General features: G+C 35.3%; 1 protein-coding gene across 1 annotated transcript in view; it reads right to left on the reverse strand.

The window, feature by feature from the left end:
- LOC121313326 (myelin basic protein-like) overlaps window positions 1-24,089 on the reverse strand; it is a 96,985-nt gene that overhangs the window by 12,736 nt on the left and 60,160 nt on the right. Inside the window, 4 exon segments of the mRNA XM_041245734.1 lie at window positions 834-866; window positions 1,184-1,216; window positions 1,840-1,959; window positions 13,735-14,186. Coding sequence (XP_041101668.1) covers window positions 834-866; window positions 1,184-1,216; window positions 1,840-1,959; window positions 13,735-14,186 — 638 coding nt within the window.

Consider the following 24,089-nt stretch of genomic DNA (forward strand, 5'->3'; position numbering starts at 1 on the left):
GTTTAAATGCTGTTTAAATCATTAAATAATACATCCTGCATCAAATCCGACCCAGAAATATTGCAAAAATATTGCGTAAAAGAGGGGGAAGTTTGCAAAGCAACATAAAAAATAATTACATCAAAATGTTGCCATAATTAAGCAGAGCTGCAGAGTAAATATAAAAGAAAGTACACAGCTCACTAGACTCTGCCATAATTGCCACTGTCTACTCTGACCTTCCAGCAAATAGCGAATAAAAAGAGTAAGATAACTGAAGATCAAGAATGAGGTTGCTAATATGTGCATACACGTACAGTATGTATAGTGATTAAAAATGTGATACAAAAATAAATAGTAGTTACTATGCCTTCAGGAGTGTGACTCACTCTGTGTTGATGGAAATCTTTTTTTTCTGCTCATTTATTTTTTCATTCTACATGTTATACTGAGCTCCAAGCGTCAAATATGAATAAACAAAACAAACAAAAAAAAAAAACCCTCCCCATCTCTGATAAAAACAAAGGAAAAAATAAAGAATGTTCACAAAGCTATATGATCCCTTTCTGAAACAGAGATACTGCATAACATTGTGTCCCTGCCTGAATTGTTGAATAATTGAATTAGCCTTTAAAATCATTAAACTGTAGAAGCAGCAGCTACTGAAATTAATTAAACCAGTGAGGCAAAGGGGATTTTTTTTTTTTTTAAATCACACTGCAAAAGAAATGATGTAAAAATTAAAAACAAAGTTGCTAATGATGAATTCTTGAGAAGGTTTGAGAAAGGATGGCTATGCATTGTGGTCGGCACGGCTACCGAGATGGCGGTGAATGAATGCATTTATCACCTACCCAGCCTAATCTCGCGAGGGATAATCCTCTCCCCTGGACATGCAAGAGACAGAGACAGTGTCATGAGGTTTCATCTCCAAGAAACAATGGCGGTACAAAATCAACATACGGTTGAAAATGTTACACAATAGTTTGAGTTGTGTCCGGAACAAAAAAAAAAAAAAGAAGTTAAGAGCACAGACAAAAGAAATAACTCCAGGAGCTTTTGTACCTAAATGTATTACTCATGTTAAAACACTGATGTCCACCTTTGGATGAGCTATGTTTCATATTTCAGGCCCGTTACAGTTATGTGCTAATTCGCAAATATGAGAACATAACAAAAGTGCAATAGAATGAGCATTTCTCACCTTTGTTGGTGGAGGTGGAGTCCTTGGGGATACCTGAAAGACAGATATAATAATTATTATGATGATGACAATATATCGCAACTGTATTGGTACTGTGCCAGTATTGAAAAGTGAGTTAGGACAGCAAGTGGTTTCGTACTGGTATATTCTATACCGAAACAAACTGTACTAGTATCGTACCGATATAAGTTTGAACAGGGCTTTGGTCTGTCAGTCTTTTGGTCATATTTTTTTTTAATTATACTTCTTTCTCATCATGCAAACAAGTAATGATCTTTCTTCCTCACAATATTTTTGGGTGATTTATGTCACAAATTTATGATTTTTCCTTCGATCTAGACATATTAATCTCGGACATACATAACAAGACCATCCAAGTCTGGTGTGTGAAAACTGATTGTAACATGTCATTAAGACATTAGTGCTTATTGTAATTTCACACACTTTCAATAATGTCTAAAGAAGTAGTGTTCTCCCCTTTTTTACTCTGCAGTTAAGAGCTGTTGTTTAGAGGCCATGCTAGTTGTGTTCTGACATAAAACAAATGCAAGTGGCAGGATCACAGCATGGTATCATATAGCAAATGACACAAGTTCCTTCAAACGAGTGAGTGCTGTAAAGCATCTGAAATGAATAAACAATACTAAAGCGCTTACAATGGTTTTAAAGAAGCTCACTACAGGGTTGTCATCTCCTGGTCTGGCATGGGCACCAGATTGCTGAGGAGTCTTCTGTGGTGAGGCTGCTAACTGGCTGGATCTCATTGCAGATACCCCCTGAAACAACAACAACACCTCCACTCACACACCTGCTAACACTGTAAAGCAGGCACAACATGGCCATGTGCCATGGCAAATGTACATGAAATGGTTATGACCAAAAGCATTTTGGAATACATGGTTTTCAAAGTATATTCCATCAAGCATTTTTACAACTTTTTAAAGTGACCTTGATTGCTTTTCATTTCAAACATAAGTATTCACCCCCTTTGCTATGACACACCTAAATAAGCTCTGGTGCAACCAATTGTCTTTAGAAGTCACATAATTAGTTGAGTGGAGTCCACCTGTGTGCAATTAAGGTGTTTCACATGATTTCAGGTTAAATACACCTGTCTCTGGTAAGTCCCACAGTTGGTTAGTACATTTCCTAACAAAATCTACATCACGAAGATGAAGGAACATTTAAAGCAAATCCGGAATAAGGTTCTTCAAAAGCACCAATCAGGGGTAGGATATAAGAACATTTCCAAGGCATTGAATATCCCCTGGAGCACAGTAAAGTCCATTATTAAGAAAAGGAGAGAATATGGCACAACTGTGAATCTGTCTAGAACAGGCCGTCCTCAAAAACTGAGTATCCGGGCGAGAAGGGCACTAGTCAGGGAGGCCACCAAGAAGCCTATAGCAACTCTAAAGGAGTTACAGTTTTCCATGGCTTCCAATACTTTTGAGAGCCACTGTGTATATGCTTATATATTATATACATATTCTTTAACCTTGTATTGCCATGTAACACTTGTAATTCGCCTTGGATAAAGGCATCTGCTAAATAAATAAATAAACAAGAATTAGTTCATTCAGTTGCCCTACATAAATAAATCAAAGAGATTTGCATAACAAAATCACTACCGTTACGTATTGTTGACAAACTGCACTTTTACCAGCGGAGGCTTGAGACCTTCCAATTTTCATGTGAAAATGTGCTCTTTATTATCCCTGAACGCTAAAGCAAGTGTGGCATAATGATGTAGATTTTAATGGGGCGTATGATAATTTCCCTTAAAATATATTTCTGGGAACGCTGAGGTTTAAATACTGGTATGTAAGATAAATACAGTTTGCTATTTCTTCAGTACTGTATGGGTATTTAAGAAATACAGACGATACAGACGATAATGCAAACAACACCTAGCTCCAAATTTAAAATGTCTTCTTGTTGTTTAGGTAAGTGCTTTGCAAACTTGCAAGCTCGAGAAATGTGTGGAAGGTTGTAAAAGTGATGAAGAGTTCAAGAACTTGCTAGCACTCCAAAAATGGCCAAATATTTCAACAGGTCCAAAAACATTGAATGTCATTCAGTACTGTTACATTGCACAGTTCTTTGCTGTTTCCTTTCAAAATGCAAATGTAGAGCGAGTTTTTTCACTGATGCCAAGCCAGTGGACAAAGGAAAGGAACAACTTGACTGTTGAGTCTCTGAAAGGGATCCTGCTCGTACAGCACAACTTCAGGCACACATCTTGCAAAGACTTTTAGAGCCACTTCAACCACTGCTGAGAAAGATACGCTCTGCAGAGAAATATGCATGGTCACAAAAAGAAGCACAGTATGAAACAGATGTTTGGTGGACAGATTTGACAGTTATCTTGCAGAGACTTTTTTGATTCCCACTCAATAAAGTACTGACTGTAAAAAGTTATGTTCATGTTTGATGCAGGCCATTATACTTCCTTTTTAATCATTTTCAGATGTTCAAAGTATTTAGTATAAATTTAGTTTTTCCATGTTCATTTTGCACAATGAAAGGTTAATCTTGAATTAAAATGTGTCGCCTGTCAGCAACCTCCCTGGGTAGTGTCCACTTTTTGAGGATCTGAAATATGGTAACCTTAATCTACATAACAATTGTATTCACTTGATCTAAACTGTTTTTTTATTAATATTCAAATTTACTATTTTCATGTTTTTACTGAATTAAAAAAAAAAAAAAAAACTGGCATTGTTCAAAAGTGAAGATTATATAACATGGCTAGGCAAAGATACGCAAGCCCATAACTAAGAACATGAACTTGCATATGTGGAAGCGACTGTAAGTGTAAGTCACGGTCAGCACATACTAGGATAGAAACAAAAATGGCAGTTGCTATGCATACGGCTGTTGTACAGTGGTCCTGTTGGTCCCTTCAATAATGAATCTATAAATATATGTTTCCAATTTTAATTACGAAAGCTCAAAGTCAGCAGAAACTTAAAAAATAAAATCCAAGATGACCGCTGGATGAACGTTTGAGCGAGGTTTGTTGTGTAAAAAAGTATTTCTTAAGCATGTAAAATATGTTTTTGAGATTTTTTTTTTTGTTAAAATTTGATGAAAACTGTTTACAAAAGTCAATTTAAATTTTTGATAGTTAAAATCAGAAATTACGTTTGCCCACACCACTGGAAGTGGATAACTACCGAAAGCCAGGACTGTGTTTTAGCTTAGCACTTAGCACGGATTTAGTACATCATGTTTACATAACTGATTTATTTATTTAATATAGCGTTGACAAGGCTATATGTTCGCCTCCGCTAACAAGGTGGCAGCTGTAGTTTTAGTGGTATTTGCATTACGATTAGCAGGTCAGTGATCTTTGGTTCCGCCCCTCTGGTTCACAGCGCAGCCAGCCTCCCGCAGTAATATTTCAAAGCTGCGCTGAGCTATGCAGAATCTGCACATTTCTGTGGGTGTTGAGTGACGTCTCTGCGCATCGAGATTCTGTGCAGCCTGTGCAGAACAGCGGAAATCTGCGCTATAAAAACATGACCAATGTCTCAAATAAAACTAGCACAGACCCGCGACTGCAGCAGGATAGTCTACTTATTATCAGCCTACTTATTATCAGCGTAGTTTTGTTTAACAAGTTGTAAGACTATTCCAATTTTCTTAGGTAGTGAAGAAATCTTTTTTTTTTTTTTTTTTTTTTTTTTTTTACAAACCTCACAGCTTACTTGTGCCATGTCGTAAATGTAAATCCAATAACACGTTTTAGTATTAAAAAACTTTTTTTTGCTATACATATTTTATTTATCCGACTTTTATAAAAGACTCATCTCTGTTCTTAAATAATAACCTGTACGGGTACATGTTTGTGTTTTAAGCATTTCCCAAATCTATTTGCCATCAGCTAAACAAAGTATTTATTTGTTTATTTATTTATTTAATTTTATACGTTAAAATGTATTAACAAACTACAGCACCACGTCATTTTGAGCAAATAATACTGTTGTAGTATGACATTGAGAGTGTACAACTTTTGTTTTGGTTTGTTTTTTTTTGGGGGGGGGGGGGGGGGGGGGGGGGGGGGGGGGGGGGGGGGGGGGGGTTATATTCTGGTTGTCTTTATAAAAAATAAATGTACCAAGTTTTTTAGCATAGTAAAATACTAAATACCAAATGTTTAAATCATTCCATGAAAGGAAGTGTGTTTTGTTGGTTTTATTTTTGTGAATTGCGGTAATTTAAGTGATTTACATCAGTCGTTCTTCTTTACTGTATACTGTAATTCTCACAAAACGGTGGTGCGTGAAAACATATTTTGTCACAAGTTTTGTAAAATCAGATTCGGATCAAGCTGTTTGTATAGATAACAGTAATTCGAATGAATGTAGAAATTGTGAAGAGGATGTTCCAGAAGGGAAGCGAAAAAGCTTACGAAAACTTGGAATCCGCCTCCTGTAGCGGTGTGCGGGGCTCAGACCGGCGGGAAGAATGACGCGCCGCCTGTCCCACAGCATATACTGAGTAAAAGTTAAATAATTATAATATTATATATATATATATATATATATATATATATATATATATATATATATATATATATATATATATATATATATATATATATATATATATATATATATATATATATATATATACAAACATTTGCTTTTGTAATTTCTAAATATTGTTTATAGAAATCAGTGGTCACCAATCCAAACTAATTGTTGCATTTCTTAACTTTAATATATGATAAGACTATTTTCAAACATATATAAAGTAAAATCAGAAGGCCTTCATGAATTTATACAACAAACATGCACATATCGTACAGTGCTAAAGTCTACATACTATAACAGTTACACCCCCTCTGTTTTTATGTATTTATTGTTAATAAAAAGTGTTGTACAGCGTCTCCCATTACGCTTTTTGTCAGACATTACTATCAGTGGAGTAGTAGTAAAGTTTCGTGGAGTTGAACAGATATATTGAACAAATAAACATGAACAGAATGATTGTTATTGCCCACCCACCGTTACTGTCTTTTCCAATGGGAGCGCAGAGCGGTTGTCTGAGTCCGTGGCTAAACTCAGATAACGCCCATAACGAAGCGACGGCAAAAAAAAAAAAAAAAAAAAAAAAAAAAAAAGTGGTGGAACTCCATTCCAGCTACCAAAAAAGTGCAGGAATGCCTTTCTGGTGCGTTCCACCAGGACTGGAGCGCTGCTTGTGGACGGTGCTAAAACTACATTTTTACACCATCTCCAGATCCCAATACAACATAATACATTCTAATGAACACAAAAACAAACAAACAATATGGGTACCTACTACCCAGCCCAACTTTTGAGATTGGTGCGATTTTATGTACTGAGAAAAAAATCTGCTGGTAACTGCCTTTGCAGTTTTCAAAAGTCTATTGAAACTGCCACAAAAACAAGCATTTTTGTATAATGTTCTGCAGTAATAGGGGGAGAGATGTTACTTTGTGAATACTGTTGCTGAACCCTGTTGTACAGTGTCTTTGGTGTAATATAAGATGTTTCTGTTTATATCTATGAATGTCATTATGTAACACAACCAGTTTTAAATGATAATATGCCCACTTGTCCACTGTGCTGTAGTGTTAAGGTAAGACTTATTAATTTATTAAGGTTAAACACACAAACACACACACACACACACACACATTTCCTTTAAATTACACCTGTTTGCTTAAATTATTTGTATGTTCCCAAACAGAAATAGAGTTACATTTAATGAAAAGTGGAATGTATTTGTATTTTAGTAGTTGTAGAAATGCAAAAAAAAAAGAAACAAAAACTTTTTTTTATGATGCCTGATTCAAGGCTCACACTACTTTTTATTTTTTTTTATCTTTACATTATCCTGGAAAGTCTCGAGGGGTTAATCAATCTGACTTTCAACACAGTAAATGGGTTAATTCTACTTAACTTGCAGGACTTGCTATGGGAGATGTTTTCTCTTATTTAGACTGCCCAGTTTTTTTGTTTAGGTTGTTAAGTTTTACCGCCTTGGTTCATATCATACAGCACAATGGAGCTGGGTTTCATTTCAACAGCAATACTTCTCAGCTGTATCTCTTTTTCATCTGTTAGCACATCTCCTATTTCTGTGTTGTCAGATTGCTGCTTTGGTTTAAAAGCTTGCGTGTGAATACATTTCAACCTCAGGCAATTTCTACTCCTAACACTGCTTTTTAAACCTTTATTTGATTCTGTTGAAGCATACAAAAAACCTGAATAGCTATATTATATTCTTGCATCTATTATCAGACTTTAATTATGTTAACAGTCTTTTGGTTCCTTGCTTGCATTTAATACTTAAATTTGGAATTTGAAGCTGCTTAAAAGAATTGTATAGATGAGAAATTGCAGCAGCTTCCTGGTAGCTTATCACTTCATGTATTGTAGTTTAAACTCACTCATGTTCTAGCTGCAAAAAAAAACATGTGACCTACAGCAAAGGGTTCAGGATGCAGTAATCTGTCAGTTGCTTTGATTTTTTTATTATTTGCATACTTAATGTCTTGTACCAATGGTGGGCCCCTGGAATTTCAAAGGCGAAGGCACTATCTTTTTGCTTGTCCACTGGTCCTAGCCAGGACCCACTCCATCTAGTCAAGTCCAAACACATTTTCCAAGTGGGTGGCAATGAGAGGTATGTTTTCATGTCTTCAGATTTGCAACCTACTCTAAATGGGAGTATACGTTCAACTTTGCAGTGATTTGTTTATGGGTTTTATTTTTACAACACACCTCTCATTTGGCTAAACTTAGGGATGGGCACAATGGTTATAAAAGCATTCTTTATTAAAATGTGATTACTAATATATAATGCTAAAATGACTGGCATTCTGTGTAAAAAGAAGGCGACAGCTTATGTAAAAGAGCTACTTTCTACTTTTCTAGAGATAATCAAGATACAAAGAAATAGTTTTTATTTTTAAATTGGGTGACCTTTTTGAGCATTGCTGAGAAGCAAGTGAAATTTCCAAGCAGAGATACCATCTTCATCTTAAAAAATGACTTGGATTATAAAACGGTAAGTTCTGCTTTAGAAGTGCAATTTTCTTTTCACAACCATTATTCTTTTAGTCTTCATTTTGTAATGTGGTATTCACTTCGACTAGTTACTGCACAATTGTTCCATGCTGCCTTCACAACTGGGAATCAGACCTGAATTCATAGTATTAAAAAAAAAAAAAAAAAATTATAAAAAGGAGAACAGTAACAAGTCTAGCCATATTTAAGGCTATCATTAAATCTGTATTTGTCTAGAAAGACAACCATCTTCATATACAGTAACCAGTATTTGTCTAGGTCCATCAGAAAGGTGACTGATGCTCTTGTTAGACGGGCTGAAAGTGATATAAATTGACCGTACTAATAGCGATGATATTAGAAATATTGGATTCCTAGGTTTTTGTTTTCCATTTTTAAACAATCGACTTCCTTTATATTTGAGGTTCAGACAAATAACAAACACAGACTATAAAATACATGATTTTCTAAAAAGTATATAGTGGACCTATTTGACTATATTTACCTCAACTACTAGTCAAAATAGAAGTAGTGTATAAATTTGAACTAATAAATGCCTTCACAAAAATTAGGTACAGAGCAGGAAGGAGTAGGGTTAGGGTTGTACTAAGGCTAAGCACTATTGAAAAAATGCTGGGTGCTCTTGACATAATTTACATACTGGTTCCACAGAAATATTTAAAGGAATTCAGATTATGCACATAATCCTCATGAGGTTATTTTAAGAGTTTCGTGAGATATTCATCACACATCATCAAAACTGCACGGAAATCTCAATACTGTCCTTTGATATTTGAGTGCTCCACTGTGAGCATCTCATGGGAGAAACAGCTTGAAAACCACACAATGTTTCATGATGCAAGTGAAATTTAATTAGTCAATAACATTTCTTCACAGCAGTTTTTGTAAACAATAAAACTAGAGAATATATCTTGCACTGCTTTTCCTATGACTGACATTTTTCAATGTTGACTTAATTCCTTCATGCGAATTAATGAAGTTGACCAGTAGTACTGTACACGTACACTTCATAGACGTATCTCCTACAACCAATTATAAGAATATGCTCGAAATTTAACTACTTGATATATATATAATATATATATATATATATATACCGTATATACCATATACACTTCATAGACTTCAATTGTTATGGCAATATATGTATTACTATACCGAATGAGAGGTATCATAATGTGTACGTGTACGTCTCCCATTTGACACCTGCGCAATTATGGCAAAATATGTTAGGTAAGATTTAGTGGGATTATTTTGTTAGCACCATGTACTTTAATAGCCTGTCATGTATAATAATAGCCACACATGTTGGACTACCAATTCTACCAAACAACATGTGAAATTGATTCCAGTTTTCTGAATTCCATGGAAAAAATTATGGGAAAAGTAAGGAATTGAAACACTTTATACAATCAGGGACATTACATCTGAAACACATTCTGGGCTATCTTGCTGAAAAATAATTGGTAGACCTAGTGAAAGAATCTGTTTTCACATGAATGACTTACTGGATTGGTGGTGCAGACCAATGTTCACATTACTTGCTGTTCAACATTAACTTAGTATAAATTAATGAATCAAACTTTAAGCAATGTTGAACAGCATTTAATTAACTAATTGTTCATTTAGACTGATCGGTCAAAGGGGCTATTACTGTACATTACCTACCTGTAAACAGATGCAGACTTTGGACAATACATCATGTCATCCTGTATCGTTCACCTGACTCCGACGAAACCATATACTAGATAATATACGTATACCTAGTCCGTATACATACTCTATATATATATATATATAATACTATATATAATAGATATATATATATATATATATATATAGATATATAGAAATATATATAAATGTATATATATATATATATATATATATTATATAAATCTTGGTGCTCTTGATAAATGCTGGGTGCTCTTGACATCATTTACATACTGGTTCCACAGAAATATATATAAGATTTTAGAAGCACATTTCTTGTCAAGGACATTTCATGGCACTGTGCAAATTCTATTAAATATAATATGGAGAATTAATTTATAAAGCCAGGTCAACATTATAGCAATTCTGTTTACAGCTTGATGTGGAAAAGCACTCCCACTTTCAAAACAATTACCAAACAAACTAAACCATAATAGATAGTATAACAATACTGTATCTGTCATACATATAATTTGTCAGTTACCTCACTTTACAAAGCTCAGTCAGCAAGCAGCAAGTGTGTTAAACATTAGTGGATTAATACATTATTTTTATAATGAAAGGATTTGGGGGGATTTTTTTTATCATTTATCTTTTTTTGTATATTACTAAATATATTCATTCTTTAAAAAAAAAAAAAAAACACTACAGATTAGTTTTGTTTTTGCTTTTAATTTGGTCTCCTCTGTTTCTTTTTGTAGCTGCATAATGATACTATTTTAGTAGTACCATGCAAAAGTATACATATACAACTCTTGATTTTTTAAAAATGTTATTTACAGACGCCTGGGTTCAATATCTGCATCTTCTTGTCCTTACTACCTGAAATATCAGAAACTACTTGTCATCTTTAAGGAGGTAGTTTGTATATAGTACATTGAAACCTCTGAAGGTAAAGGTATATAAGAAAAATCAGAGTAGAAATTACTTTGCTTTTCTTTACCAGTTAAGTTCGAATATATTGTTTTATGGTGTGAAATACCACCCCCTACCACTCCCACATGGTAACAATTATAAATACATTCAACCTTTTAGGAATATAACAGTATTTCAGCTTTATTAGGGGGCTGTTTTTCAGTTACTGAAATATTCAAGCAGCTGTGTTAAACAAAAGCACTAAGTACATACTCAAAACAATTGACAGCGTTTCTTTAAAGAGTTTTAATAAAGAATTGTAAGCTCAAGCAATCATCCAAAATCAAGAAAATATTAGGAGTTACATTCAAAAATGGAACACTAGTGATACATGAGGTTTTTATTGTTGTTGCTGTTTTACAAGCATGTCTTTTATACACAGAATGTATTGCTGTATTGGTAGACTACAGCAAATGTGTATCATTAACTTAATACAAAAGTGCAACAGATACCAAATTGAGCATTGTAGAATTATGCATTATAGGTTCATTATTAGGTACATAATTGGGGTTCAGTGGTTATATTAAATGGTACATATTAAATGGGTTAGTCGTACCAACAGGGATATGGTGGGAGGGAACCATATTGTAATTTGTGCCCAATTGATCAGTATCAGCTGCACCCCTGGATTCTGCAATGGTCTTACACAGTGAAAAAGCAAAGTACTGAGTATGCATGATAATATTAGTACAATAAGTATAATGATACAGTGTCAAATACCCAATACACAATGGAAATACTTTTAAGCAATTGTGGTTCATTATAACACCACAGAAAGTCCCACATCTTTACCACTAAAAACCAATGAATACTTAAAAAAACACCCTTAATTAAAAACACCTTTAATAATACTTTTGAAAAACTTAACAGCAGCAGGTTTTGCTCATACATTTAAATGCTAATGGTAATTTGGCAGGTGATACTGAAACAAAAAGACTGTCGTCAGGAACAGGTACAATTTTACACAAATAAAATGTAAAAGTATATAAAGTGATAATCATCCCCTTAACATCGGTTTCTAGAAAACCTTAAATAGATGTGACACAGCAGAATGTTGACCAAGTTAATAGATTTCTTAAAGACAAATAATAACCAAACGATTTGTAAGTAACAAACTGGAACAGGTCTTTCTGGTTTGTATGCCAAGAGCTGACAGTTTTACTCACTATAGAACATACACAACTAGTGTCTCTGCATTCAGGAACACCAGTGTGACAGCCTTCACTGCAGATCACTTGAAATAAGGAAATGTCAATGGTATACATTAAACAGAGTTACACTGTATAGAAAATGGTGCTGTTCAATAGTTCCCATAAACCCGTAAGAGTTCAGTGTGCCATAAGGACTTCTGTGTAAAATGTTTAAAGTACTTTATCTTAACATCAACTCTAAATTTGCAAAGTACAAAGGGAGAGTGGGCAGCTTAGATGGGCTTAATGTGATCTTGGGAGAACAGTTGACAAAAGAAAGGAATTACAATGATTTGCAGTACCAGGCACTCCACAGATGAAGCAGTGTTACATTAAAAGGCAACCCATGGGAGTCACCCTCCAAGTTAAATCATCTTAGCAGAACACTCATTTCACAGTTACTCCCCTTCTATATAACCCCAAATACACTTAAATTACTTTATTAAGAGATTGCTTGGAAAAATGGCTGGTAATACAGTTAGAGCCACTGGTGCAAGTACATCAGAGTCTTGTGAGTAAGTGGCCTATACAGCAGGTATGGAACTTTTGAATGTGTTAAGATTCCATGGCTTCATTGTCCTTCTGAAAAGTATTTATGGTACCTTGACCAATCCAAAAAGATGTGACAGGTTATAATAAAACTACAAAAGCACTTTATTTTCTGGTTTTAAAAAAGTGAGACCTATCAAGTACTTGCACTACTGGTTTCAATTGGCACTGAATCACATTCAATATTTCCATCTTTCAGCACCCCTCAGCAGTTGCAAAACTAGCTTAAATGAGACCTGGTTCAGCATAACAGCGAGATTAACTGCATTTCCTTAATTGCTGTTGCTATAAGTAAGCAGAAGAAGAAACAAATATTTGTCCTTAGTTTTGCTGTCAGTCTCTTATTAATTACTATGACATTTTTTTTTTTTTTTTTTGTAAAATACTGACAATTTTACTTTTTTATTACAATTAAATAAATTTCTCTCCCTCCTCAGTAACAATACAAAAACTTAGTAAGCAAAGCAGTTTTCTGCAAAGTACTGCTGCTGAAGTATAGCAGATATTCTAGAAAACATGTAATTACTGGTTATATTCATTTGTACTGTACTGTGTCTCAGCAAATCAAACTCCTTTCTTGTTTTATATTAAAACTGTCCCCTGAATTTGTTTTTAAAAACAAAATCTCCTGTAAAAGGATATGCCTCCCTGTTAGCAAATTAGCCAAAATAAAATACAAGAAACGGCTGATGCATTCAATGACTCTGTTGTCATTATCTACACAGAATAGGGTAGGGTACGGTTTGACAGCTGACATTGAAAAGAGGTTTTATACTTGTAGATTCTGAACTTTTTCTGATACCTCAGTTGTTTAACAGTTTATCATTATGAAGTATTTGAAAATCTATCATTTGGATATATCAGTAGGTCATTTTGTATGCCTCTCCAGGTCTGAAACCACACCCATACCATTTCTCCAGTATATTCAAGGATATTTCATGTTGTATTGTAAATATGATACCCTTTTATAAGAACTTAAAAAAAAAACAAATGCATGATACATGTTTTTCTGTGTTGTTGCCTTTAGCTTACCGAGATTCTGGCTAAACCTACTAAAAAAAAAAAAAAAAAAAAGAAAAAAAAAAAAAAATTATGTCCTTTAATTCTCAAAGCTCACCTTTTTCGATCCCTTCCTGGATACTTCTTTTTCACCTCCAAAGAATTTTCCCAGCTGGTCCAGTAGACCAGCGTCCCTTTGTCCCCTGGGTTTGCCTCCGTGTTTTGCTTGGTCTGTGGAGCTTGTAGATGCCATTTGTGGTGTTCAGTGGCCCTGAGGGAACTCTTCTGGCTCGATTTCAGTAATATCCGAGCTATCGGAAGCTGCTCCACTGTCCTCTTGGATGGTCTGAAGCTCATCTGACTCCGATGGGCGATCTTTGAAGGTGTTGTCCTCACGGCCTGGTGCATCCCGGGAAAAGAGGCGGACCAAGTGTGGGCGACTTGCGCTGTGGTCAGCTGTGTTGGCCTCGTTCCAGGCATTCTCTGTATCTGCTACACCCTTGGAGTCTGTCACCGTTGTCTTCTCAGAGGAGGTCCCATTGTTCTGGTTCACATCTGCCTCTACATGTCCTGCAAACAACAAGGGTGATCTATGAATGTTGGCCTATGAAAAACAGCAGGAGAACAATTAGACCCTTTTTATTCATTTCGTGAGGCAAAAAGGCCCACAGATAAGTTAATTTATAGAAAACACACAGAGGATTAAAGACAGAGCATCCTTAATCGTTCCTAAAAATCCTTTAAAAAGTATTAACAATACTAACAATTCCGAACAGGAAGGGAACAATGCAAAGTTACAAGCGAATGGCTGTCTAAATGTGAAGATCACATACTTTTATAAATTAACATGAAATGTTGTGTTTATTAAAGCATCCCAGTTTCATCGTCTTATAGAAGCTGCTTGCTTCACAGTAAGATTTTCAGTACTAATCTGGCACTAAGGAGGTGGGCAACCAGATTTAGTTAAAGCAAGCAGGATGGAATTTGCCTCAGTACAACCCGGAACAACAAGACTTCTTTAATTATTACAAAAGACATAAATTAAACCTTAATATTGAGGGGCAATACACAGCCTAAGATGACTAAAAAAAGAGTAAATAACGTTATAGCTGTGTGATTTCAAAATGTTTGAATATTTATTTAAGCAGTGATAATTGATAACGTATAAAGCTGCAGAATTTCAGGTTTAGTCTCAATTTACAAAATACAAATGAACAATGTCGATACTGTACTAAGATAGATGCAGTAACAAAGCACCAGAGACTCTGCATACTAATATTTTCACAACAGTTGTTCTTTGTGTTGCTGCATACAGTTATTTATTACAAAGGAGGCTGTGTCAAAAAAAAAAAAAAAAAAAAAAAAAAAAAAAAAAACCTTTTCTAGCTATGTGTTTAATACAATTGAAAAAACATAACTCCTATGGATTTAGAAGTTTATACCCCATAGAGTGTTGACTCGTTTAGACACACTTGTTTAGACCACAGTCGAAAAGCATTCACTGGGATATATCCATCTGTAGGGAAACATACACCTTCCACTTCTTTGGTAATTGATCCCCAGATTGTTTTGCAGGGCTTTCAAAACGTATTGGGAAAAATGATTATGGACAAATGTAAAGAATGGAAAATGCCATAATTATCTGCAATTAGATTTTTTCTGGGTCGAGATGAACTCCTCCGACCTCAATGCTAGTCCATGAGAAAGAACGAAAGCTTTCAAGAGGTTGACGCTCCCATTAAGTATTTTTTACAGCAAGATAGCGGGGAAGGGCGGAGGGAAATACTGTAGAGTGGTGTGAAGTGGTGTGTTATTATTGGGAGGCAGCACACAATATTGTGTGTGCAAAGGGAGGTTGTGAGCTAAAAATGTCATGACTAATGTTTTCTGAAGGTGAGAAAATAAGACCAGGTGGTTGCATTTTAGATGTCTGATTGGGGGACATGTTTTAAGTTGGAAGAGGGACAACTTATGTTTTTTTTTTTTGTGTGCTCCCCAATAGACACAAAAGCTGTGATCCACCCAAATCCCTCTCCCAAGATCTAAGGGCCCCACTGACATTACTCCAACTACCACTGAAATACTCTGACTATCACTGAATAGAAAGAAGATATACATTTTTTGGAGTTCACAAATTTTAAAATAATATTATCCACAGGGGTCAGCACAGGTAATCCTGGAGGGAGCACAATATTTGTATGCAGAAAATGTCTAGCATGTAGAAAACCATAAAAGTGTTTATCATGTTTTGTTTGGATTTGTTGAAAATACATTATTTTATCCCTATCATATAAAGCAGCAATAAACCGGATTCCTTAGCGATACCTGTCGTTAAAAGTACTTTCTTTTACAGCAGGACAGAAACCTTTTTTTTATCAGGGAGACCAGTCCAGAGGAGAATACCCTTCTAACAGTGGTGTGTTTAAATACAACCACTACTCCATGTATACATTCTCTTTGTGTACCAAGGTTAATACAATCCAATATCTACCATTATAAGTCCCACTGACCTATTTACACTAGAACTTTTGAAAAAAGCAATTGAAGTGTAAGGCAATCTCACAGTTTCAAAGTGTGTCGGTCTAGCACTATTTAGGTAGTGTGAATAGGGTATGGAACATATCAGGTTTTTCAGCTCTCCTCTTGATGTAATTGATATTAGGAAACATTTTAATCCAAATGTGATAGGCTGGAGCTGAAATTAATGTAATTGCTTTACTTTACTAGTTAGCAATTCTATCAAAAGTACACTTCTTTCAAGATTATTTCTTGCAATGATCGTTTCCATCAATCAAACTTTTATTAAGCGACATTTGTAGATTTTATTTATTTCTCCAGTCGGGAAGCAGGAAGATATATTAAAACAAATTCCGGGTGAATTCCAAGATCTGTATTATGATGGGGCAATTGCACTATTTTGCTAAATATATTTTTTACCATGTAAGTTTTCAGTCAATTGTTGGTTTAGAGATGGGTTGAAAAACTTGACCTTTCTTAAAATGCCCAGGATTATGGGGTCAGGTGAAAACACCAATACAAAACAATGTATTCATGTTGCCACCTGGCCCCATTAAAGTCCTATCCTTATTGTGATTAAAGATCCCAGAGGTATGGTAGGGTAAATGCAGCGACTAACAACTACTGTAGCATCAGTCAGAACAAGTCTACCCAGTTTACTAAAACATCTAAGGTAAACTAATGATAATGATGATTATCTTTTTAGCCAACGAAGATGGAAAACGGAACATTAAATCTACTATTTACTACTATTTGTATCAAGTACAGCAAACTCACACCTTCCCTTATAAAAGTACATTATGGTAAAATAAAGCATTGTAAAGCACTGGTGAGTATTGTAAAGCTTGGAGGTTTTATGGAGATGGTGTGGTGAAATATATTAAAAAAACATGAAAAACCATGGTAAACAACAGTAAATGCATAGTATAACCACGGGAAAAGCATGGAAAAACTACAGTGCAAAATTACTGTGCTAAACCTTTTATAAGGTTTGTGCAGCTCAATGTGAAGACCAGCTCATCCTTATGACTTTTTTTCTGTAGTATTTTGTATTTACAGATTCACCTAAACAAGTCATTTGAGAAAGTAAACAATATAACTACAGTAATATGTAACAGAAACTTGGCATTACACATTTGCATTTGCGTAGTTTAAAACCTGAAATTACTAGATGGGTCCTTTTCCCCCAAAAAACAAACAAATAAATAAATAGACATCTGGTCCTTTGTTATTTTCTAAATCACCCCATCAGTTCTTCACTGATACAATTCACTCAGCAATCTAGGTCTTAGTGCTTATGATAAGCATTTCATAAATGATACCATTTTTTTTCTAGGCTGTTCATTACTGCCTTCCTATCTTGCTTCTCATTTGATATGTACCAAAACTCCTGCAGAAGACGAACAGCTACTAGCTACCGTAACTTAGCCAGACAGAATTTTGGTTCTGGATAATGCATTTCTATCAATATTCAGTGTCAATCGTCATTATTTGTTATTGCTGTATTCTAATCCTAATGCTGCTTTGTAAGACGATATCACAACAATATTCACATATGCTACAGGCTTCCCAATTGTATAAAAAATAATGTGCAATATATTTGAGCACTAGGCCAGTTTTATTTATTATAAGATAATAATAAATAAAACAGTCCTGATATTACAACTATCTACAGAGTGCTGGATAAATCCATGAAATCTGGCACCCTTTCTCTAATGGTTTAAAAGCATCTTCTTGTGAACACTTTGGGTGGTCAAGCGGACCAAGCGAACCTGAGGTAGAAGTTGGAAGTCCACCACGCACAAGATGACATTAATGGAAAAATAAGATGTTCTGGAATGTTCTGAAATCTGGTGTTTTGATTGGCTGACAGTAGCTTCATTATTTATTATCTACTTTGCATGTTCAGCTCAATGCAGGTATCACACTTTTTACTGTCGTGCTGGCGTACCTAGGCCGTAAACGGACTTTTCATTTTCAGCGCCCAGGATGAGAGGAAAATAATCTTCCAATAATCTTAATCGTTTTTTAAAACACTCAATGTGGTACTGAGTTGGAAACATGAGGGAGAAAGTTTTCTTTGTTTTGAAATCAACTTGTTATGAATGGATTTACTGAATACCTACAGATAAATACTTCTAAACACAATAATGAATATGAGTAACAAGTATTCTGCACACCCCTAGTTCTGAATCCCTTACAAATGTACCACAGAAAATGTGGACATTCTTTTTTATTTTTCATTTTTGTTAACAAACAGTTTGCTTGGTTTGGATGATTAAAACATGATGGGCACATTTAAAGAAATAGCTTCAAATTACAGTTTAACAGTTTTATTTAGCCTCACGCTGAGTAGGGAGCGGCGAAGACAAGCACACGCTGTACTCCGAAGTGTGTGCCGTCAGCTGTGCAGCCACCTCAGAGCTACAGCGACGGAGGACAACGCAGCTCTGGGCAGCTTACAGGCAAGCCCGCAGGCGCCCGGCCAGACTACAGGGGTTGTTGGTGTGCGGTGAGCCGAGGACCTGGCCGATCTAATCCCCCATCCCACCCCCCTGATAAACGAAGGCAGATCATTCCATAATTTAGGAGCTTTCCAAGAAAAAAAGCCCTACATCCAGTGTTGCTCTTGTTTACCCTAGGAATTACCATCCCGTGATCTCACAGTGTGGTTTGGAAGATACAGGGTCAGTAACTCCTGCAAATAACTAGGTGCTAATCCATTCAGGATCTTATAAGATAACAGCAAAATCTTAAAATCAATCCTATACTACACATGGAGCCAGTGTAAAGAGGCCAAAACAGGGGTAATATGTTCACTTTTCCTGGTTTTAGTCAGAATTCTAGCAGCGGCATTCCGAACAAGCTGCAAGAGTAATACCACACATTTTGGGAAATCTGAAAAAAGTACATTACAATAATCAATTCTAGGTGAAACAAAGGCATGCATTCGTCTCTCCGCATTAGATATGGAAATAATTGGTCTAAGTTTCACTATATTTCTCAAATGCTAAAAAGATAATTTAGTAACATAATGCTGATTTTATCTCCCCAATAGAGACAAACTGAAACCTATCAAGAAGATAAGATTTGAACCAGGATAGGACAAGGCCAGACAACCCCACTGTGCTTTCAAGATGATTCGGTAGGATAGAATGGTCTACAGTATCAAAGGCAGCATTTAGATCTAGACGAATTAAAACTTCTTGTCCAGGGAAAGCGCTTTAACTGTTTTCAAAAGCCCAGGTCTGTTTCCAGGTTGCTGGAAGTTGTAATTCCTTTGTTCTAATGGCAACCAATAGAGTTCCCTTTAGTTTGAACCCACACTGTTTTTCAAAAATGAAGCAGAAATATTTTTTTTTATCGTTGCTTTGTTCATGCAATATCGTTTACCTTTCAGTCTGCAAAGTCCTTGTCATGGCTAATTTTATAAATAGGAGCTCAAATCACTATCTCTTACAACTGAGCTACCCCTCACCCTTATGAAACATTACAATAATGAGAAAACATTACCATGCTTAAACACTAGAATTACCTCCTGCTTATGGGAGACCAGAACGCATGCCCAAACGAACAGCGGTTGAAACACATTGGAATTGATGTTATACACACCCAAGCTTTGCATTTACTGGGGTAAAGCATTTGGCACATAAATCCCCTAGATGGGCTCTTGGTAGTTGCTAGCATTATGTATATCAATTTAAACACTGGCTTTACACGTGAATTGAATACTACTTTGTCAAAGTTAAAAGTGTAATTACCAGACATGGTAATATAAAATAGCCAAAAAATAGGATTTGTTTCTGAAACAAATATTATTCCTATGTGATGTTGGATTGTAAAATGTAAATGCACACAACAAAATGACTTCCATAGCTGTATTGTGCCAATGTATAATTGTTGGAAAAAGGCAGAGTACCAGCATATAATGTTGGATGATCAACAAGTGGAGCCATCAGGCAGAAAGTAAGCTGGACTTCTGGTAATATTTAATTCTCTGGTTATAGATTTAGGTGATTTAACTTCACAACACAAGTTAAAAACAAATTAATTACTGGTACTGAAAAATGTATTGAGAAAAGTTTACCATTATTGTGCACACATTTTTCCTTACTCTGATGCATTACACTGCTTTTTGGCTGCAGTTTGTACATCAAAACTATAATGCATCACCCTGCTCTCACAATGTAATAGTTTCTCACCCTCAGAACACTGGAAGATTGGGCATGGCCAACGCAAATTACCTCTGACATTTTGCACATTGATTTAAAAAAAAAAGGTAAGGAATTTCGACATTAGGCAATTGTTGTGAAGGGGTCGAAAACAACCAGAAATCAGCACCAAAAACAAACAAACAAACAAAAAAAACAACAACGTGCTAATAGGAGTCAATCAGTTGCAGGACACGACTGAAATTACCTTACAACGTTTTTCATAAAGCTTTTCAGATGCATGGCCCTGGTATTGTAAGTCAGTACCCTCAAATATGTCCTTTATCAAGCTGACAGAAGTATCCCCCTTTTTAGGACTGTTTCACACAGTATATGGCAATCCACACATTCCAATAACTCTTTACAGTGGGAGCCAGCTGGCACTCACTCAGTCAGGTAATTTACCAAGTCATTCAGCAAGCAAATAGTGGCCTTGGGTACCCTGATGTTACTTGAATTATGCTTTCTTGATATTTTATAATATAAAACCATTCTTCCATAAAAATCCTTCCAGGCGCTTTATTACAGATACATTGGAAGAGATCAGGTACTGAGATGGGGGAGGCAGCCGGTTTGTTAACATTGGGTTACATAATGTAAGAGATTGGGACCAATGAGGAATGCAAGCATATACAGCTTTACTTTCAACAGTTCAAGCAATACTCAAAAAGGTAGTATTTCCAACCATTTTTTTCCAGCTTAACTTGACACTTTATTTGACGTAGAAATACATGGGGGGGGGGGGGGGGGGGGGATTAATTAATCATTAAGAGCCAAGGGCACTGGAAAGTACGGAAAGCAGGAATTCTAACTAGGGCTTCTGTTTTTCTTTTTTTATTTATTTAATTTTTCTGTGTTTATCTTTTTTTATAGCTATTTTTGAGCTTTATGTAAATCATTTTTGGGGGGTTTTCGCTTTTTACATACTTCATGAAATTATTATTTTCGGTCACTTTTCAAAATTCTTGGCCTTTTTTTCTGTCAAAATATGTATAGTATTACTTCAGTCAGAAGAGTACAGTTTTTGATAATAACCTCTAATTATATGTATGATCCTATCTTCATAATGTCTTTTGCCACCCATCTTTAAACACAGGAGTCAAATTTGTTTCAATAGAATCTGTTTTAATTTAAGCAATTAGAATTTTTTGTCATTTTGAGCGTGAGATCTACACAGTGAAATTATACGTGTAGTTGCTGCTAATATAGTGGAGGCATGACATAATGATCTACACAGTGGTGTGTTTAAATAACACCACTACTGTATTTATATATTCTCTTTGGCGGTGTTTACATGCATAAGTCATGACAGTGTTCCTCACAATCTGTTTGTCGTACTTTTCAGGAAATGTGTTGCTATGCAGTTCTTTTCAGGAAATGTGTTGCTATGCTGTTCTGATTTAGGAAAAGAAATCGGCCGTGCCAATGCAGATTACTGAATTCATAGTCACTTAGGGGCGGGGATATTTAAATGTCCCTGTCTGCTTACTAAGTAGGAAAAGAACGACTCTGAATATCGTGAGGAGAGCTTCATGTGTTGCCATTAAGATAAAAACATTTAACAAGAGAAATTAATTCACGTGTTCTCGCGCACATTCTGAATTACACCGCACGTTAGCTACTTGTTTGTCTGGTTAACTTTCCAACACACACACACACACACACACACACACACACACACACACAATTATAAAGATATATCAAAACAAATTTTGGGTGAATTCCAAGATCTGTATTATGACGGAGCAATTGTACTACTTTGCTAAATATATTTTTACCATGTACGTTTTCAGTTTTGGTGGTTTAGAAGTGGGTTGAAAAACTTGACCTTTCTTAAAATGTCCCAGGACTATGGGGTCAGGTGAAAATACCAATACAAAACAATGTATTCATGTTGCCACCTGGCCCCATTAAAGTCCTATCCTTATTGTGATTAAAGATCCCAGAGGTATGGTAGGGTAAATGCAGCGACTAACAACTACTGTAGCATCAGTCAGAACAAGTCTACCCAGTTTACTAAAGCATCTAAGGTAAACTAATGATAATGATGATTATCTTTTTAGCCAACGAAGAAACAAAAATGGAGACTCCTATTACTTTACAAAACCTAATTTTCTTGCAACATTAAATCTACTATTTACTACTATTTCTATCAAGTACAGCAAACTCACACCTTTCCTTATAAAAGTACAACATAGTAAAAGCATAGCAAAATGTAACAAAGCATAGTTAAAGCATGGTAAAGCATTGGTGAGTATGGTAAAGCTTAGAGGTTTTATGGAGATTGTTTGGTTAAATATATTAAAAACCATGAAAAACCACAGTAAACAATGGTAAATGCATAGTATAACCACAGGAAAAGCATGGAAAAACTACAAAAATACAGTGCAAAATCACCGTGCTAAACCTTTTATAAGGTTTGTGCAGCTCAATGTGAAGACCAGCTCATCCTTACGACTTTTTTTTCTGTAGTATTGTGTATTTACAGATTCACCTAAACATGTCATTTGAGAAAGTAAACAATATAACTACAGTAATATGTGACAGAAACTTGGCATTACACATTTGCATAGTTTAAAAACTGAAATTACTAGATGGGTCCTTTTACCAAAAAAAAAAAAAAACCAAATAAATATGCACCATCTGGTCCTTTGTTATTTTCTAAATCACCCCATAGTTCTTCACTGATCCAATTCATTCAGCAATCTAGGCCTTAGTGCTTATGATAAGCATTACTGCCTTCCTGTCTTACTTCTCATTTGATATGTACCAAACATCCTGCAGAGAACGAACAGCTGTTAGCTGCCTTAACTTAGCCAGACAGAATGTTGGTTCTGGATAATGCATTTCTATCAATATTCAGTGTCAATCTTGATTATTTGTTATTGCTGTATTCTAGTCCTAATGCTGCTTTGTAAGATGATATCACGACAATATTCCCAAAATAATATGCAATATATTTGAGCACTAGGCCAGTTTTATTTATTATAAGATAATAATAAATAAAACAGTCCTGATATTACAAATATCTACAGGGTGCTGGATAAATCCATGAAATCAGGCACCCTTTCTCTAATGGTTTAAAAGCATCTTCTTGTGAACACTTTGGGTGGTCAAGTGGACCAAGCGAACCTGAGGTAGAAGTTGGAAGTCCACCACGCACAAGACGACATTAATGGAAAAATAAGATGTTCTGGAATGTTCTGAAATCTGGTGTTTTGATTGGCTGACAGTAGCTTCATGATTTATTATCTACTATGCATGTTCAGCTCAATGCAGGCATCACATTTTTTACTGTCGTGCTGGAGTACCTAGGCCGTAAACTGACTTTTCATTTTCAGCGCCCAGGATGAGAGGAAAATAATCTTCCAATCAGTTTTTAAAACACTCAATGTGGAAGTGAATTGCAATCGATTGGTACTAAGTTGGAAACGTGAGGGAGACAGTTTTCTGTGTTTTGAAATCAATGTTATGAATGGATTTACTGGATACCTGCCGATGAATACTTCTTAAAGACAATAATGAGCATGAGTAACGATTATTCTGTGCACCCCTAGTTCTCAAATATGTGATGCTGAATCTGCACACACACAGTGAAATCAACTCATTTGTCTTAATAAAAACCATTTTATGTTGCAACACAGCTGGAAACTATATTGATTGTTTGAAAAAAGCAGTAACACAAGCATATCTCTGTCGTGAATATAGGTTGTCAAAAAGCAATTTTTTTATGTTTGTTCAGCAA

The sequence above is a fragment of the Polyodon spathula genome, chromosome 3 (assembly GCF_017654505.1).
Source record: "Polyodon spathula isolate WHYD16114869_AA chromosome 3, ASM1765450v1, whole genome shotgun sequence".
NCBI lineage: Eukaryota > Metazoa > Chordata > Actinopteri > Acipenseriformes > Polyodontidae > Polyodon > Polyodon spathula.